The sequence below is a fragment of the Haemorhous mexicanus genome, chromosome 18 (assembly GCF_027477595.1).
Source record: "Haemorhous mexicanus isolate bHaeMex1 chromosome 18, bHaeMex1.pri, whole genome shotgun sequence".
NCBI lineage: Eukaryota > Metazoa > Chordata > Aves > Passeriformes > Fringillidae > Haemorhous > Haemorhous mexicanus.
Window position 1 is genome coordinate 8,442,268 of NC_082358.1, and position 18,086 is coordinate 8,460,353.

An 18,086-nucleotide genomic window follows, 5' to 3' on the forward strand; every position below is an offset into this window, starting at 1 on the left:
GAGGAAGAGCTTTGGGGAAGAAACATTGTCTAACAATTACAGTCTTGCAGTCCGGGGGGCTTGATTAGGTTTCTGGATCTGCCAGCGACTCGTGTTCTTGGACCAGCCAGGGTGGCTGTCGGTACCCGGGTTTGCAGCTTTATAGTACGAGGAGTTTTCTAACTTGCAGCAAAGTTGGGAAGCTCAGCGGACACTTGCAGTCACAGTGCTTGAAGATTGTGAATGGAAAGTGGGACAGAAATGTGGAGTGTGAGCCCTGCACATGTGAGTGTCTGCTTCTGCTGGGTAGAAAATATTGGCTGTGAATGTCTGTAGAGCAGCTGTGAATGTTGGACTGTAGATAAGGAGAGAAGCAAGGATTTTGTTTTCCAAACCCTGAGTGGTGCCGGGAGCCCTGCTCCAATGTTTGGGTGTGCCCTGTGAGTGCAGCAGCAGGATCTGACTTCCCCTTGCAGAGAGGAGCTCTGCTGCCTGACCCTTGATCGCTCAGTCCCTTGAACATTGGAAACAAAGCGATGGGACTTTACTGCGGGGTGAGATCTCTCCGGAGAGCTGGGAAAGGCAGGAAGGAGGAGGGCGGCAGCAGCAGTGCTGGGGTTCAGGGTTTGGCTCTGGGCTGGCTGCTTGGGGCGCCACTGGCACTTCCATCTCTGCCACGAGTGGTGTGGAACTGAGGAAAAGGCAGCAGGTCCTGAGACAGGCACTGGTAATGGATTGCATTCTGTTTTCTAATGAAAGTTTCATTTGAAGTTTGTTTACAGGAAAGAAGAAATTAGCAGAGGGAATTCTCCTGAGAACCCAGAGAGGAAAAAGAATGAGCTGCCTGACTTGCAAGCCAAAAGAGGGTGGAAGGGTAGATTACATTTACCGTATTGCTCCGAGTCGTGGCTGTTGCTGTTGAGAAACGCTTCCTTGTTTGGCTGGATGGGGAGCCCCCTGCAAGGCTCAGCCTTCAGCCAGGTTACTGGCATACAGGGAGATTTAGAGCTCCCACCTAGCCAGAACTTTTGATCCTGCTCTGGTGTCCTGTGCTTCGAGGCTGGATTTGTGCTGTGCTGTGCTGCTGTCTCTCTGCTCCTGGCTGTGGCTGGGCAGGCGGTGCTTCTGGGGCCTCCTGTCCCTGGGATTGTCCCTGGTATGAGGAGGCAGTGCCAGCAGTTCATGGGCAGCTCTTGGAGGTCACAGTGTTCAGCCTTTGGTCTCTGAGGGGTGTGCTGAGGCAGGAGTTTGCTGGTGGCCTCTGGTGTCCCTACAAGCAGTGAGGAATGCAGCCAAGGGCAAGTGCAGGATGCCAGAGCTGGAGTGATGGGGACGGCCAGAGCCACACTTGAGGCTGGGGCTTTTCTCCTTCTTTACTAAAGAGGCACAAAGGTGTGAGGAGTTCCTGGGGCACTGTGGTGTGGGCAGAGCCGGGTGGCTGCCCAGACTCAGCAGGCAGTGGATGCTCTCTCCACAGTTCCCACTGCCAGGAAGGGTTCTCCTGCTGCCACCTGCACGTTTGGCATTGCATTCTGTTGGGGTGGGCTGTGCAGTGGGAGCTCTGAGATGCCAGGAAGGTTGATCCTGTTGACAGTTTGGCCAAGGGTATTAGTGCTGGAAAGCAGGAAGCTCTGGCTGAAAAGCAGGGGGTGTCTTTCTGCTGGTGGCTGAATCCTGGACTGGTGGACATGTCACAGCCTTGTTTAACTTGAGTCATTTATAGCTTATCAGTTTCTGGTTTGATAGCCCGAGTATTTCTAATAATAGGTGAATGTTATTGCACCTCAAGAGAGCTGAACACATTTATAAAGCACTTTCTATTGCATGTGCATGTGAGGCATCTTTCGTGTCACTGCTTCTCCCCCATGTGTGAGTGCATGGAGAAGGTGATGCCTCCTGGGTTGTGGTTTGGGTGCTGAGGCTGGATGTCCTCTGCACCTGAGCCCGAACAACCTGAAAACATCGTGGGTCACTCCCTGGGCTCCTCCTCCTCACCGGACAGGTGAGAAGCTGTAGGCAGTAAGGACCTTGGCATTTGCATTTGTCTCTTAAGCCTGACAGTAATCTTGAGTAAGCCTTGTGAAGAAGGCCAGATATTAGGGTGGCTGCTTCCCTGCAAATGCTTACAATAAAGAGACTATTTATAGTTTGCAACAGGGAGACCTTTGCAGTTCTGTTCCTGTACGTACAAGATGGAGTTTCTGGAGAGGCAGGATTGCTTTGTGGCTGGTGTGGCAGTGGAGCTGTGCTGAGCCAGGGACAATGTGCCTGTTCCTACCTTCTGCCTTCCTGCTCAGCTCCACCTGGGCACAGGGGGGCTGCTCAGGGACACCTGGTGGGTCTGGGGTCAGGGTGTCCCTGTGGGGGACATGCATGGGTCTGCCAAGCCCTGTCCGTCCGTCCATCAGTCCGTCCCTTGGTGCGTGCAGGGTTTCACAAGCCGTAAATTCCAGGAAACTCCCCGGGAGGCACATGGAGGGAGCGGGCTGGGGCCAGCACGAGCCCTGAGCCAGCAGATGTGTCTGCAGGGACGAGGAGCTGGGAGGAAAAAGCACAAACCTGTCTTTAAAGACATTTGTTTGTTCACAATAAAAACTATCAGCCAGCGGCAGCCAGACAGGGCCGTTTTTATGAGGAGCAGGCGTAGGTTGGAGGGGTGCTGCCAATTACTGCTTACACGGAAAGGGAGCAGGGATTGTATTTTATCTCAGGACCAGGGGGAGGGTAAAAAAAACAAGAGCAGAGAGGTTTACAAGCCTTTGAAATGTTTCAATCAAAGGAAAGCAGAGTTGAAAGCGGTTCTGGAAACATTTTCGGTGTTCCCCTGCACCCCAGGGCTGTCTGTGCCCCTGGCTTTGGGAGGGGAGCAGGGAGAGGAAGGCAGATAAAGGGATCACCAGCAGGACCATGTCCATACGGGAACACGTATCTGCTTCCTCCCAAGCTTTGCATTGGGAGAGTTCAGCCTGGGGAGGTCCCACAGCCTCTCCTCTCATTCAGGATCTCAGTGCTGCCTTTATGATGATGGTTTTGAAATCCTGTGGCTGACCTTTCCGGCACTGGAAGCGATCCAAAGGCTGTGTCTCGAAGTACTGTAAAGGTTAGTGAGAAGGGAGAGAGGGAGAGAGAAAATGTCCTTTGAGCTGCAGAAGTGGGAGAGAGGAATGTCGTCTATGCCATCGTCAGGGAACAGGCAGCTGGCTGGGGTGTCCTTGTCTCACTGGGGACCTCACTTCCCCAGCCCCTTCCCAAGGTGTGTGCTGTCATTTTTGATCAGGGTACAGAGGCAATATCCCTCTGGAGAGGTCTGGAGGAGCCTCCTCTGCAGCATCAGGCAGTGCAGATCTTTGGGGATCCATACCTGTGAGCAGATATGCCCCCGAAGCTGCTCCTGCTGCTGCCAGTGCTCTGGTGATTCCTCGTGTAGCTGATGATTTGATCTCAGAAAAGTCCAAGTTGTTTTATGGAGCCATTTCTTGCCTGTCCTCAGCTCCCCCATGCAGCTGCCTCGCCAGGAGCACACTGGGGTGGATGGAGATTAAAGGGTAAACTCCAGGGCTCAGCCATCCGCTCCTACAGGATGTGAGCTCTTTCTAATTGTCCTCAATTAGAGACAGTGCCATTGCTCAGGCAAGTCTTCAGGCAGGAAGCAGAGCCCTGGTCCCTGCTGGGGTAGCCACCTCGCCCTGCACAGGGAAGGGCTGCTTGCTGTGGCCTTGGGAAGCCCAAGGGGCCAGCAAGGCTTCTCAGGGCGGGGAACAGGAGCTGCCCACCCAATTGTTTTTAGGAAGGAGTGTGGTGAGGAGATGTTAACGCCAGAGAAAGGAGGAAAGGAAATAGCTCCATGAGTTAACCCTTTCCTGCTTGCCTCCAGGATGAGACTTCGGTGAGCAGCGAGGACTTTGATATGAACGACTCCACATGGATCTCAGCTGACCAGCACCTGAACTCCAGCCTGAGCCCCAGCCAGGACGAGAGCATGCGCAGCCCGCAGAACCTGCACGGCCACGAGGACGGTGAGTCCCCCCGGCAGGCGGGAAGAGCCCCAGCCTCTGCCACAGGATGTTTTTGTGACTGATTAAACATTAACCAGTCCTTTCTGATCAGGTGTCCCCACCTGTGGGATGGATTTCATATCAGCTCAGAGCTGGCTTCCAGTCCTTCCAATTTAGCCTTTGGGTTCCTGCTCAGCCAGGGCACTGTCCAGCTCGTAGCCTGTGGTCCTTCTGCTTGGAGCTGTCTCCTAGCTCCTTCAGAAAAAGATCACTAAATCCCTAAGGAGAGGGCTTCGTTCCCCATATCCTCTTCCCAGGTGATGAGGAAAGCGCTGTTAGTTCTGAACACAGGGAGGATGCCAAGGCTTTGCAGCACACTCACAGGTTTCTGTGTTTGGAAAGCTGCACCTTTGACAGGTCTTGCATCCCCCAGGCAAGAAATTGTGAATAATCTGCAGCAGCCCCAGCGATGCTGTGCGGGGTGAACGTGGGTGTCTCCTCCCTCGGGGCGGGTGGCTGGAAGGGCTGAAAGCAGCACACGTGGGCTGGGTGGGAGGAAATTTTGTGAAGGGAGGTGGTGTGTTGCGTCTGTGAAACATGAAAGCTTAAAATACAAGAGCAAGTAAATAAGTGGTAGAAGTATGAGTTCAGATCAGAGTTCATCACCGTGATGCTTGGGAGGATTTGTTGGTTGGACTGTTACTGGCTTTTGCTCAAGAGGTTGAATCCCTCATTGTCCCAGCCTGGCTGCTGCTGGGAGGAGCAGAGGAATCTGAGGAACAACTGAGCTGGGTTGGTCCTGCTTTAAGAAAGGGGACTGGAAAACCACTCCTAAAGGAAGAAAAGGCTTTTGTGCTGGCAGGTCTCCCTGGGGTGACTTTTAGCTGCTGGCGTGGCCAGTGACAGGGATGGTAGAGACAGAAAGGGCAAGAGGGACATTGCTCTCTTCAGTCCCAGGGACAGCAAGGCCACTGCTCTCTTCAGTCCAGTGAGTTGTGGCACTTCAGTTTCCATTGCAAATCTGCAGTTTTGGGAAACTGCTGGTTTTCCCTAGCCAGCCCCAGTCCCAGAGCCAGGCAGCCTTGGTGAGGGTGTGGTGGGACAGGCACTCCTGCTTGCCCAGGGTCCCAGGGGGCTGTGTCTTGGCAGGAGGAAGAGTGTTTTGGTGGTGACACAGTGGCTCCCATAGAAGCTTTTGGCTCTTCAGGAGTAGGCTGCAGCCTCCACCCCAACAAGCCCAGCCTCTGATCCCTGCAGCCTGAGCGGGTCTCTCTGTACCCCCTGAACTTAGCCATTCTCCCACTGGGACATTTCAGGCTTGTGACTTAGCCCTCACCACTGAATTCCCAAGTCTCATTTACAATCTAGAATGACACGGTTTTGAACCCTTTGCTGAACACTGTTATTCAACAGGACAGTAATTTAATAAGGGACTCACGTATTTAGGCAAATCAAGATGTTCTCACTAAATTGAAATCCTCTCTCTCTCTGCCCCCTCTTAGGAATTGCTTTCAATTTTTCATGCCCTGTGGTTTTCCTTCAGAAGCAGGTGTCCTCTTTGGGGCTCTTCTTGGCTCCTTTAATTTCTTTTGTAAGGTTCAGTGATGAGAAATAAAGCAGAAATAGTCCCATCAGAATGCAAGTGTCCCTGGTGTCAGCATCAGCTGAACTGGGTAGACTTTGGTGGATCAGAAGGGATGGTGTCAAAAAAATAAGCAAGCCAAGCCCAGGGTGACATATGAGACCCATACAAAAAACCCCAGGAGTTATGATTTTCACCAGGCTGTCACATTTCAGAAGCATTTTGTGGACAGAGGTTTTGTGCCTATGGGAGTGTCCATGATCTGTATCAGAGCTCTAAATACAGACTGACGCTGCCTCATGTCAGTCCCTCTGCCAAACCAATGCTCCCACCCAGGAATGGAGCACGCTCAGGAGTGGGGAGGGAAGAAGGACCATGGAGTGACCCAGGAGGGCAGGAGGGCAGTGGATGGTTAAAGCAGAGGAGCATGGAGCAGAGGAGCATGTTGTGAGAGGAAAAGCAGATTACTGCTGTGGGGAAGGGAACGTGCACAATCAAAGTCTCAACCACTCTTCAGTTTCCTCTTCTCCCGACCTGTGAAAGCTCTTTTTTTTTTTTTTTTTGAAACAAATGTGTTTTCTGGGTTCACATGAGCTTGCTTAAGGCTGTGCAAAAAGTGTGAGTAACCAGCCCACATAAGCTGTGGAGCCTCCTTGGAGCCCAGCTGGCCAAGCTGCCAGCGCAGAGTGCCTGCACTGGAGCAGCCCAAGTACTCCCAAGCTGGAAGTTTGCCCACATCTCCTGTGCTCAGTTGTCTCCTGTGCCCTGAGGAGTCCTGCAGAGCTCCAGCCAGTGCTAAGGTGATCCCCACACATCCCCTGCAGCCAGGCTGGGCTCAGCTCTGGGCATCCTGGAGCTGCAGAGGGATTTGGTTGCACACCACGTCCTTCAGTTGGGAGTGTGTTCAGGACTGGATACTCTCTGCCTTCAGGAAAACCTTCTGAGTTACTAAATTGGTCCTGCCTGCTGCTGTTTGACGGGTGTGATGCTTGGAGTGTGTCTGCAGTGAAAGGCTGGCTAAAGTATAAAGTTTTAATGAAGAGTTGCCTAGTAGGAGAGCAGTATCGTCTGACACACTTGTTAAAAAAGTCTTGTTTAAAGGACCAAAGCACCAGCTCCAGGTCTTTTCAAGGCCTGGGAGTGGCAAGTGCTCTTCTGTGACATAGAGTAGAGCTGTTTGAAATCCAGAGAGGCGGGAGAGCAAGGAATTGTCGTCCCATGCTTTGATAAACAGGTACCTGCCAAATCATCAGAGGCCCAAAAAGCAGCTGGAGCAAAAACCAACACCTTCATTGTCCTGAGTGTCCAGAAGCCTTGGCCGAGTACAGCCATGCTACAGCTGCTGTCAGCCCTGGAACTGCAGGGAGAGCAAAATACACCTAAAGACTTGGGAGGGTCATGGACAGAGCAGGCACTGTCAGGAGAGCCATGGTCCCTGCTGGGTCGTTGGGGGACCCACTGTGGGACTTAGCACACACCAGCCAGTCCTGAGCCGGGACACTGAACACACACGCACACTCGCTCCTTCCATTTTCCTTTGTTACTCATCCTGCGGGCCCCAGCACGGAAAACATGAAGCTCCCAGCTACATCCCTTCCCAGTCGGATGTTGCTCACAGCGTACGTGCCCGCAGGAAGCCGAGGGCTGCCCAAAGCAACAGCAACATCAACACAAACTCTGCTGCTGGAGCGGAGCTATTGTGCCGGACATCCTGGAGGGACACATCTGGGGGGGCCAGCACACGCTGGGAGCCAAGGGACCTGAATGCTGCACCGTCCTGCTGTATGAGCCCATCTCCATTGCTGAAGGCATCCCATGCCCAGTCCCAGCTGAGCGCAGGTCCCAGGCCCTTCTGCTGTGTTGCTGTGGCAGTTTGAGCTGGGCTCTGTCCATCTTCAGAGCCTCTCTGCTTCCACAGGCGAGCACGGCACTACAAACTTCCCAGTTCCGTCTGGTGTGAGGGGTTGAGCAGGGTATCCCACCACAGGGGTGCTGGATATTCCATCCCAGGCCTGCTGTGACTTTCTGCCAAGGGCAATGCCCTTGAAAGTAAAGCAGGAGTCAGACCCCAAACCTCAGTGTGTGAAATGGCAAAGTGCTTGAACTCATATAGAAGAGCCTGTCTTGCCCACTGACGGGATCCCCCTTGCCTTGTCCCTGTACATCCTGCTGTACATCCTGCTCCACTGCCCAGGAGCAGCACTCAGCCCACAGGCAGGGCTTGCTGCTCCCCAGCCTCTTTTGGAGAGCAGGGAAAACTCCTGGGTGTATGGTGTGCTTACTCTATGTGGGGAACATGGGGTTGCTTCAAGGCACCATGTTGGACTGATCCCCTTCTGCTGAGATCCCCACGTGCCGTCCTCGCTTGACTGGCAGCGTCCCCGCTGAGTCTGTTCTGCCCGGAGCAGCAGTGGCTAATCCAGACCTTGGAGAAAGGACTTTCTTAACCTACTTAACTGTGAAGGCACACGCTTCTTGGGGGCATCCCTTGAGGCAACTGGCTGGGGAGGCTTCTGAGTGTTGGGGACATTCCTCAGGAGTTCTGCAAGGAGGGACCTCAAGGACATGTGGGCAAGCATTATTTCCAGATTCTGTCCCAGGGGCTGGTAAGGTGTGTCACTCCCCAGGACACCTTGCCTTGGGATGTCAGGGATGGCATAGAGCTGTGCCCAGCACAGCAGTCTCTCTGCTGGCATGGCACATGTACCACAGCTCTGGGTCACACTGCTGGCACTTGATGAGACGCCCACGATGTGCTGCACATCACCAGCTCCCGTCAACTGCTGGTGTGGCAGAGCTTTCTGGGGAGGAGCAGCCTCTTGCCAAGTGCTGACCAAAAGCCGGGCTCCATCCCCAGGTGATGTCCCACTCCCCAGCTGCACTTCTGACAGCTGGCACCCAACCGTGGGGCAGTGGTGCCCACCTCACTGTGCCCTCACAGGGTCACTGCTGCAGCACTGGGTGTCACACAGCTCCCAGCCAGCCTAGCCCTGCTCCAGGTGAATACAAACACCTTTTGTAAGCCACAGGGGGAGCCCAACAGACCATGGGCAGCTGTCTGATGGCTGGCTAGTGCAGGAGGTGGCCTGTGGGCCTCAAGACACTTGCTTAGCCCAAGCTGCAGAATCCTTACTCTTTCCAGGGCTTCTTGTGCCGGTGTTGAATTTTGGCCCCCTAAAGCCTTAGCTCTAAACAAGACTAGGACCAGTAGCCAGGCCTTACTACAGCTGGACACAACCTTATCTCATTTTCATTAGGGATCTGTTTCCTCTTTCTCCAGGCTGTCCCCATGCTGTGCTGGCTCCACAGCAGGAGTCAACAAAAGTGTACCTGCCTCGCCTGAGCAGTCTGGGCTGGTGACTCCATTCCCGTCACCTCTTCCAGGGGCACATCTGCTCCTCCCGAGCAAAGGCCCTGGCCTGTGATAAACACCCTCTTTTCGGTGTCCTTTGAAAGTTGTCCTTGCCTGCTGCCAGGCTGGGGAGTGCAGCAGGGTTGCTGTGAGGCTGTGGTGGCTTTCCCAGCCTGGTACACTGAGCTTGGCTCCAGCTCTCTCATGGCTGGTGCAAGCACTGCCCAGTCAGTCCTGCTGGTGCACAGAGCAGGGTTTTGGGGGTCTATTCCTTGATCTGGAGCAGAAAGGATCACCAGGCTATGGATAGCCAGCACTACCCGTGCCCCTCCCTTCCTCCCCAAATTGAGTACCCCTAGCCAGAGGGGTGAATGGGGACAGTGGGGTGAGCCTCACAGTGCTAAAGGACAGTCCCTAAAGGATTGGGGGTACACAGCAGGGTCTCTCTTGTGGTGGTAGGTCTGTGTTGGAGGCACCAGCTTGGCATGAATCCAGCCCAAACCCACCAAACTCGTTTGTTTGGCGTGGGGAGAGGCAGTGCCCAGGCAGCATGGGGCCACAGCATGTCCCCTCCCTGCAGCAGGATCCGGGTGGCTGCCAGCAGCGGTGGCACGAGGAGAGGCTTGGTCTGTGCCACCTCCTTCCTCAGTGTGAGCAAGGGCCAGCTCCTTGCTCAAGCATTCCTTGAGCTGCAAGGTGGCTGGAGGGGCAGCAGTGGGAGGGAAGGAACAGTGTTTGGGAGGAGAAGGGAAAACCAAGGGACAGAGAGTGTTTGTGACAAGGCTGCTCTGTGCGGCGGGAGCTGACGAGCTTTGGCGCTTGGGAAAACGTCCAGCACGGGGCTGGCGCGGTGAGATCCCGGTGCCGGAGGGAGCTGCTCCCTCGGGCTGGGCAGTGGAGCCGGGGGGAGACGGCACTGGGGGGCACCTTTCATGGCAGGGGACAGGGAGGCGGCCGCACAGCGCTGCCTTGTCCGGCCCAGCTCTCCCTGCAGACAGGCATTGTGTCCAGCCCTGCCAGATGTCTGGCTCGTCAAGGGCTCTGGTCGAGGCAGGGACCCAGGGAGGGAGTGTGGAGGGTGGACACTTTGTCTGGGACATAACGAGGTTTGCCTTAGCGAAGGAAGACAGGAAATAGAGCATCTTAACTGGAACCTGGCCAGCCCCAGTGCACTGCGGCCCTCAGCCACATTGCTTTTTTCTTACTTATGCATCTTGGAGGCAAACGCTGGGCAGGACCTGGAGAAAATGGGCTCCGTGCTCTGACTGTGTGAGCAGTGCGGGGCCAGGGCCTCTCCTGCCACTCACCACCCAGTCGTGGGTGCAGGTTCCCTGCAGTGGTGGTCCCTTGCCCCTAATGAGTGTGGCTCTAACACCCGGCAGTGGCCCCCCCCATGGGGCCCCCATTCCCATTTGGTCTCTCTAATTTGTATTAAGTATCCCTTCCTCGCAGGCTTTCCTCCTCCCCTTCTTCTCCCTTCTTGTCTCTTTTGTGAGTGAATAATTTATGGCACTTTTCATCTTCCTGGCTGTTGTTCCAGGCGGGCGGCAGTGGGATGCTCTATGCCCTCCTAACGGCCACTCCCAGGCTGGGTGTGCAGCTCCATCCTTTTCCGGTGCCACGGCAGGCTGGAAATGGGACAGACCCACCCACGAGCCACAGGAAGACTCAGGTGTGGCAGAACCACTGCCATCACCCGTGGAGCCGTAGCAGGCAGGGCAAGGGCTGGTGGATCCATGATGGCCCCTGGGGCACCGAGGGTCATTGGTGGGACCTGGCATGGCCATGACACCCACAACCGCCCAGGCAGGTGGGCAGCAGCCAAGGGAGGGCTGCCCCAAGGCCAGCCAGGGGTCCCATTTCAGCGGGATGTGGGCAGAGCTGGGTGGACCCTGGCCCACTGCATGGTGCGGGGCTGCGGCGAGGTTTCCGTGGGCCGCTGGCTCTTACATAAGCTCATTGTTTCCTGAGTCAAAAGAGGTTTTGTCTCTGCTCTGGAGATGTGACAGGAGGAGGAACAATTTGCCCCATTCATCTTTAACTCTGCTCTGGAGAGTGGTGCGGTGGCCTGCGCCGGCAGAGACGTTAAACCCAACCACTTCCCCGCCATAAAATCTCCTGGGGAGCAGGTGTTGGAAATCGCCCCTTCCCCTCCTGATCTCCTCAAATCCAGCGCCACAGAAATCAAGGATAATCCAGCAGCCTCTTCAAAATGAAAACGCTGAGCCCTGATTAATTCATTTAATAAGTGACTGATCCCCTCCTCCCCCAGCACCGCGGCCCAAGAAGCCATTTTGCTTCTTGCTCTCCTGGGCTGATGCTGGGGAGATGCCGGGGCTGCAGCAGAGGCACAAGGCTGCTCCCCCACAGCCACCTCACCAGCCTCACCACGTGTCTTGTCGTGGTCCGGCCTCTGCAGAGGGGCCAAAGAGGGCAGCACTCCATGGACCTCAGGGCCAGCTGCCTCTGTTGGGCTCTCCAGCCTCACCTCTACTGCACAGTGCCAGGGGCTGCTCCACCTCCATGCAGCCCAAGGAGCCCCAGCTCGAGGGGATTAAACAGGAGAACGAAATAGTCCCGTTTTCCAACCGAAAGATCAAACCGGTTAGAAGTGACATTGTTTTTGCAGTTCCATCTGCTTCAATTAGGGCACGGGGGTGGAGCAGGGGGGCTCCCAATTATCCTCATTAGAGGGGCTCCTCGTGCAGCCAAGCTCCAGCCGTGAGCAGGGAGCTCACCAGGCTCGTGCTGGTTGATAATGAATATATTCATGGCTGCGCAGCCTGGCCTTGCTCGCCTGCTGCTGCTGGAGCCCTGCTCCTGACATGTGCTTTGGGCACTGCTGGGAGATGAGGAAAACCTCTCCAAGCTCTGGAGCTTGGTGGGTTTTGCCGAAATGGAGTGTGGTCAACGCAGCCCCACCGCTGCTCAGAGTCCTGACACAGCTGCCAAAGCGAGGCAGGAGCCTAAATCTGATCCCTGCACCCAGGGTGGGAATGCTCCTGCTCCCTCTCCCTCAGGTCCCACTCCCCAGCTCCTCTCAGGAATAACTGTGGGCTGGAGATACCCCAGTGAAGGTGCCCAGGGAGCAGCCCCTCCCCATCCCCATCCCTGGCCCATCCATCCCAACAAGAAGACTGCAGCTCCCTCCTGAGCTTGTCTGCATTTTCAAGCTGGCTGAGGCCATTCTCACTTGGACCCAAGGACTCACCAGTTTGAATTTGTGGCCATTTCTCTGCTCACATTACTGAGATTAACCCACCACTTTGTGTGTGGAGCTTCTGGTAGAGCATACCATGTAAAAATACAGAAATAAGAAAATAACTGTAGCTCATGGGTTTAAAAACCTCATTATTTACTTGCATCCATCCTTGTATAAACTAAATTGTTCTTTTAGTAGGTGCTGGCTACTGATATTAGATTCCCATTTCATTTCCTTATCCCACCTGGCAGGTTCCTAGAAACATCTTCTTTTGTTTGCAATATCTTTTGCCTGTAGCAAACCCAGGGTTCGTAAACGCAGCAGCATCGGGTGGAAACCTGACATGTAGCTGCTGCTGTGTGTGTTTTGTGTGACACAAAAGAAAACCTGAGACGTGGAGGAATCGGGGCGGTCCAGGTGTCACCCCCAGGATCCCGTCTGGTGTCAGCAGCCAGTGCAGGACTGTCACTGCCTGCAGGAATGGGGGGCCAGACTTGGGGGCTGTGAGGAGGCTGGAGGTGGGCAGAGCAAGGGCAGAGTGGGTTGCCCAGGGGGAGTGGGGGTAGTTAAGGCAGACTGGGGATGTCTGGGGTTGCTCATAGCAGGTTGAGGATGCTTTCGTCCCTGCAGGGGTGCCCACAGGAGGTTGGGGATGCCCAGGACAGGTTTGGGGATGCTCAGGGAACCTGCACATTGTTCTCCCAGGTGACCAGAGAGGCAAAGGCCTCTCTTGGTGCCCTTGCCTGGCAGGGATTTTGTGCCATGGTGGGCCCCCAGCTCTGCTGTGCAGGCAGCCATGCCAGGGGAGCTGGGGGAGGAGGTCCCCACCATCATCCTGGCCACGGCGCCGATTGGCCCAGCGCTGTTGCTGTGGCTGTGCCCAGGCCGATGGCGGGGCCTGGCCTACAGCTCGTGCCTCTGTGCATGGGAATAATTCTCCTTAATCCTTCCGAGAGGCATCGCTGGATGAGACTGGAGCCTCCCTCTGGGAGCCCCATCTCCCCTGGCGCAGAGAGCAGTGCTGGGGGAGGGACAGCCGCCATCCTGGGCAGGGAGGCCTCTGTACCCCCGGCCACCTGCCCGCTCCTGCTGGGGCCACAGCCAAGCCAGCATTGCTCCTGCACCCGTGCCGAGGGACAGCAAAACCCTGGGGGACTCGGCACCAGACCAGTGCCCTGGGCCAGGAGGGGTGTGGGGAGCAGGAGGTGGCAGTGTCCCCAACACCCTGCCCCTCCAGATGCAGCAGGAACCTGTGGACGTGGTCTGGGATGCAGCCACCCACTGCAGCCCACCATTGCAACACTGGGACTGGAGACTGGAGCTCGTTTTGGAGAGGTGGCTTGGAGGGTGCCCCTGGATAAGTGCTGGCTGCTGAGCCCCTCTGGAGCCCCGCAGTCCCTGGCACAGAGCGCTGGCACCAAGGGCTTTTGCCAGGACCCAGCCCCGTGGTGGGGCGGGTGACGCCTGCCACCGGCCCGGAGCACCCGGCACATAAACACCACCCCGGGATTAGGTCAGCTCTGGTCATCGCTCAGACGAATAAGTGGATCAGCGCAAGGGAAAGGAGGGGGAGGGAGCTCTGCTGAGCGGGGAGCTCCAGTAGGGACCTTTTAATTTAGGGACTCATGGGGCCAGGAGCCGCCTTGGCGCAGGCGCGAGGCTGGGCAGCGAGCACTGGCGCCCGTGGCGGGGTGACTGGGGACACGCGGCGGCAGCCCCGGCCGGCCCCACGGTCGGCTGGGATGCCCGAGTGTCCTCAAGTATGTTTATTTTAAGGGATACAAAGTCCTGGGCCACCGCAGGGTCACCGCAGCACTCGCCCAGCCTCGCAGGAAAGTTTCCCGCAGGTGCTGGCAGGGGAGGGAGGAGGAGGAGGAGGGTGGATGGCAGCAGCTGGGCACCATCCCGCCGCCCTGCACACCTTTGGACCTGGCGCCCATGTGCCAGGAGCCATCGGCCGGGGCTGCGGCCGCCCCACAGCCCCGGCCCATTGTCCCACAGTGGCCGGGCCGGGCGCGGGGACGGCCATCTGCTCCTCGCTGCCGACAGCTTCTTTGTTCACCGCCCGGCGCACGCTGGCGCAGGAAGCGGCTCCCACGTGCTTCGCCCTTTCCCTCTCGCACAGGCACCTAATGAAATAAAGGATTTACTGCGGCGAGGGGGAGGGAAGGGGACAGGCTGAGCAGTTTGAAATGTCGTGCCTGGCCCCAGGGCTGGGCTCCCTGGCCAGGTGCAGGCAGGGTGGGTGCAGGCAGTGCTGGGCTCTCTGCCACTGCAGGGCTGTCCTTCGGGAGCCGCCGTGGTGGGAGCAGGCACAGGCAGGGGGATGGTGCCAGGGCCTGGGGTGTGAATGCAGCCAAGATCTGTGCACTGGGTGTGAGTGGCACCGCCATTGCCAGGGCCCTGACCTGTTTGTGTGGTGGGAAAAAGGCTTTGCATGTGCTGTGGGGATGGCTCTAGGGCATGTGGAAACTGGGAACAGGGGTGTCCATGCAGGGTATAGTTCACTTGGGCTTTGAGTGAGACAGGAAGGACATCATGGAGCCCCTATCCCTTCCCTCCAGCAGCATGCCAAGGAGGAGCCTTGCTGGGTGGTGCCAGCTGTGAGCAGAGCTCCTAATGCTGCTTCCAGGCACCATGGATTCAGGGTTTTCCCACACAAGAGAGCCTGTCCTTGTGTGTCATCCCCATGGCCCAGCGCTCTGCAGAACTGCATGTTCCTTAACCACCTGTGCTGGAACTTGTCACTTCCCATTGCACCCAGCCCCAAACTGGGCCAGGAGGATGGCAGGGGACCTGGCAAGGAGAGGCAGTGCCCCTTTCTCCTCCCTGCAATGCAAACAGAAACTGAAAAGGACCAAATTCCAAAGTTCTTATTCAAGCCCAGGCACCATGGCCAAGGGCGGAGGCGTGGGGACTGTCACCTGCGGAGGGATGGGTGGCTCGGGCATGGGGCACGGCAGCACCTGGTGTGCTTTGAGGGATGAGGGAGTGGATCCCTGTGACAATGGCCTTGCAGGCATGGACACCAGCATCTGCTGCATCCCAGGGTCCAAAGTGCAGTAGTGCCAGCCTGGCTCCCAATGGCAGCTCAGCCACCAAGTGAGCCCAGAGCAGCTTCGGGACGGTGGTCATAGGTTGCCAAGGGGGTGACAAACATCCTTCCTTGCAGATGACTCCTCATCGGAGAGCTGCAGTGGGAATGGCTCCTCCACCCTGAACCCCTCCACCTCCAGCAGCACGCAGGGTGACAGTGCCTTCCCCGAAATGAACGGCAATGGCACCGCAGCCCCCATGGACTTCACTGCCTCTGCTGACGACCAGCCCATCAACCTCTGTGACAAGCTCACACCTGCCCACATCACCCCTTCCTACCAGTCTGACAGCTGCAGTGCCGACGGGCTGCGCAGCAGGGTCAAGTACGGGGTGAAGACCACAGCAGAGGTACGGCCTGGGATGTTCTGGGAGAGCCAGGGACATGCCCCACACCCCAGCTGCCCTAGGGCTGGGCACTGCAGAGGGCTCACCTCACCCCTGACCAGCTGTGCCACAGCCACCATGTGACAAAGAGCCCATTCATGATGAGTCAGGCAATGTTTCCCACAGGATCAGGCAGAGCCATGGCCCCACCAGCCTGAGCTGTCATGGGGCCACCAGGTTATCACAGGCTTGCTGAGGCCACCATGCTCCGCCCCGCCCAAAGCAGGCAGGAGGTAACACGCAGGGGAGCCTGGCCATTGGTTCATCTCCCTGGGTTGCAGGGGAGGGATCAGACGTAGCAAGACAAGAAGAAAGGGCAGGTGCATGAGGTGAGAGCTGCTGGTGGTAACCCCTGTCTCCTCTCAGTCCCCGCCATACAGCTCTGGCAGCTATGACTCCATCAAGACCGAGGTGAGCGGCTGCCCCGAGGACCTGACTGTCGGCAGGGCCCCCACAGCTGATGAAGATGATGATGACCACGACGACCATGAAGACAATGATAAGATCAATGACTCGGAGGGGATGGACCCAGAGAGGCTAAAGGCCTTCAATGTAAGGAGAGCTCCACAGGGAGGGTGAGCTCGCCTGCCTTCCATCTCAGAGTTCCCACCGCCTCTGCCTTCTCATTTGCAGATGTTCGTGCGCCTTTTTGTGGACGAGAATCTGGACAGGATGGTTCCCATCTCCAAGCAGCCCAAGGAGAAGATCCAGGCCATCATCGAGTCCTGCAGCCGGCAGTTCCCCGAGTTCCAGGAGCGGGCGCGCAAGCGCATCCGCACCTACCTCAAGTCCTGCCGACGCATGAAGAAGAACGGGATGGAGATGGTGAGTGGCCACCCCAGTGCCCTGCCCTCAGTCCCAGTGCCCAGAGCAGCACATCCCTGAGCAGCCCCTCTGCTTGTGTCCCTGCAGACCAGGCCCACACCACCTCACCTGACCTCAGCCATGGCGGAGAACATCCTGGCCGCTGCTTGCGAGAGCGAAACGCGGAAAGCAGCCAAGAGGATGCGGCTGGAGATCTACCAGACCTCCCAGGTACAGTGCTGGCAGCTGGAGGTGGGCTGGGAGCAGAACTGGCAGTGTCCTATGGTGGGGTCAATGGTCTTTCTGAAAGTGTGAGGGGCTGCAGAACAGAGCCCTGTGGTATGTCCTGAGGCCAGTGGGGATGGGAATGCTGGTTTGGATTGGACACACTGCAGCCTCAGGACACCAGGCATCCCTGCACTGTCCATCCTGCTGGCCACAGAGGACAGCCAGGCTCCTCGCTGGAGTAGGTCTGTGTTTCCCTTCTGCAGGACGAACCGATCGCTCTAGACAAGCAGCACTCCAGAGACTCCACAGCCATCACCCACTCCTCCTACTCACTGCCAGCTTCATCTTACTCCCAAGACCCAGTCTACATCAATGGGAGCCTGAACTACAGCTACCGTGGCTATGGTTCCCTGGGCGGCAGCCTGCAGCCCCCCGCATCCCTCCAGACGGGCAACCACAGTAATGGTGAGTGGCCGTGCCAGGGCACAAGGAGCCCACCCTGGCATCACCTCTGCCCCACCCCAGTGCACCAGGGGCTCCTGGCATGCCCACTGTGGGGTTGAGCTGGTTGCTGGAAGAGAGGCTGCTCCCACAGCTCCCACAGAGCTCCCACAGCTCCCACAGAGCTCCCAGTCCCGCCAGCATGTCTCCCACCACTGCACCGAGCTGCTCCGAAATCCCCTCTCGTCCCTTCTGTCCGGTGGCTCTGCTCATGTCATCAGCAGGTGGTTAATTGTTGAACTGCACTTGGAAGGACGGTTTGGGTGGCACTGGTGGAGGGAAGGAGTGTCACTTAAAAAAAAAGGAGAATTCATACCAGATTCTCTGTTAATTATTAACAGGAGCGGGCGCCTATCGCTGCCCTGATCTCCTGCTGGTATGAGCAGTTCTGCTCTCAGGGATGGGGACAGGGTGGGGGGCACAGCCACAGCTCAGGAGGGCTCTGTGGGGCTGGGGACTGCCTGGGAACAGTTGAGAAAACAGCACTGATGCTGCAAGACAGTAAAGTGGAAAGAGAGCATAGGCAGAGCTTGAGATTAGGCGCAAGTGAACAGAGAAGAGTATCCTGGAGCAGGGCACACAGGAAGGCTCTGAGGTACTTGGTGACTTGTCCACACCTGGAGCAAAAGGTGTGGGATGAGACCAAGTGCTCCCTCTGGCTCTGTCCTGCAGCAGTGGTGGCAGGAGGGGCTGGATCTCTTGCCAGTCCTTGTCCAGTCCTCCTGCAATCCCTGGGTTGCCATTGCCTGTCCTGGTGCGCTCTGGGCTCCTGCCCCAGCCCACCCCGACGGGAGCCAGGATTTGGAAGGATGTGATTTCCGGAGGCCTGAGAGATGCCTGTCTGGGATTAACTCTTATCATCCCTTCCTAATGCTTCTTAACCCTGAATAAAGATCCTGTCCCGGCCTCCAGCTGCTGAGACCTAATCCTCACAGCAATGGTTCCTCCCCAGAACAGCACAGC

The 18,086-nt window shown here is 56.8% G+C and overlaps 1 protein-coding gene across 4 annotated transcripts in view; it reads left to right on the forward strand.

The window, feature by feature from the left end:
• The window catches only part of NOL4L (nucleolar protein 4 like), a 63,142-nt gene that overhangs the window by 38,092 nt on the left and 6,964 nt on the right, over window positions 1-18,086 (forward strand). For all 4 annotated transcript variants that reach the window (XM_059862527.1, XM_059862530.1, XM_059862528.1 and 1 more), the window contains 6 exons: window positions 3,854-3,995; window positions 15,283-15,554; window positions 15,957-16,142; window positions 16,224-16,415; window positions 16,503-16,625; window positions 16,886-17,087. In XM_059862527.1, coding sequence (XP_059718510.1) covers window positions 3,854-3,995; window positions 15,283-15,554; window positions 15,957-16,142; window positions 16,224-16,415; window positions 16,503-16,625; window positions 16,886-17,087 — 1,117 coding nt within the window. The remainder of the gene's footprint in view (window positions 1-3,853; window positions 3,996-15,282; window positions 15,555-15,956; window positions 16,143-16,223; window positions 16,416-16,502; window positions 16,626-16,885; window positions 17,088-18,086) is intronic.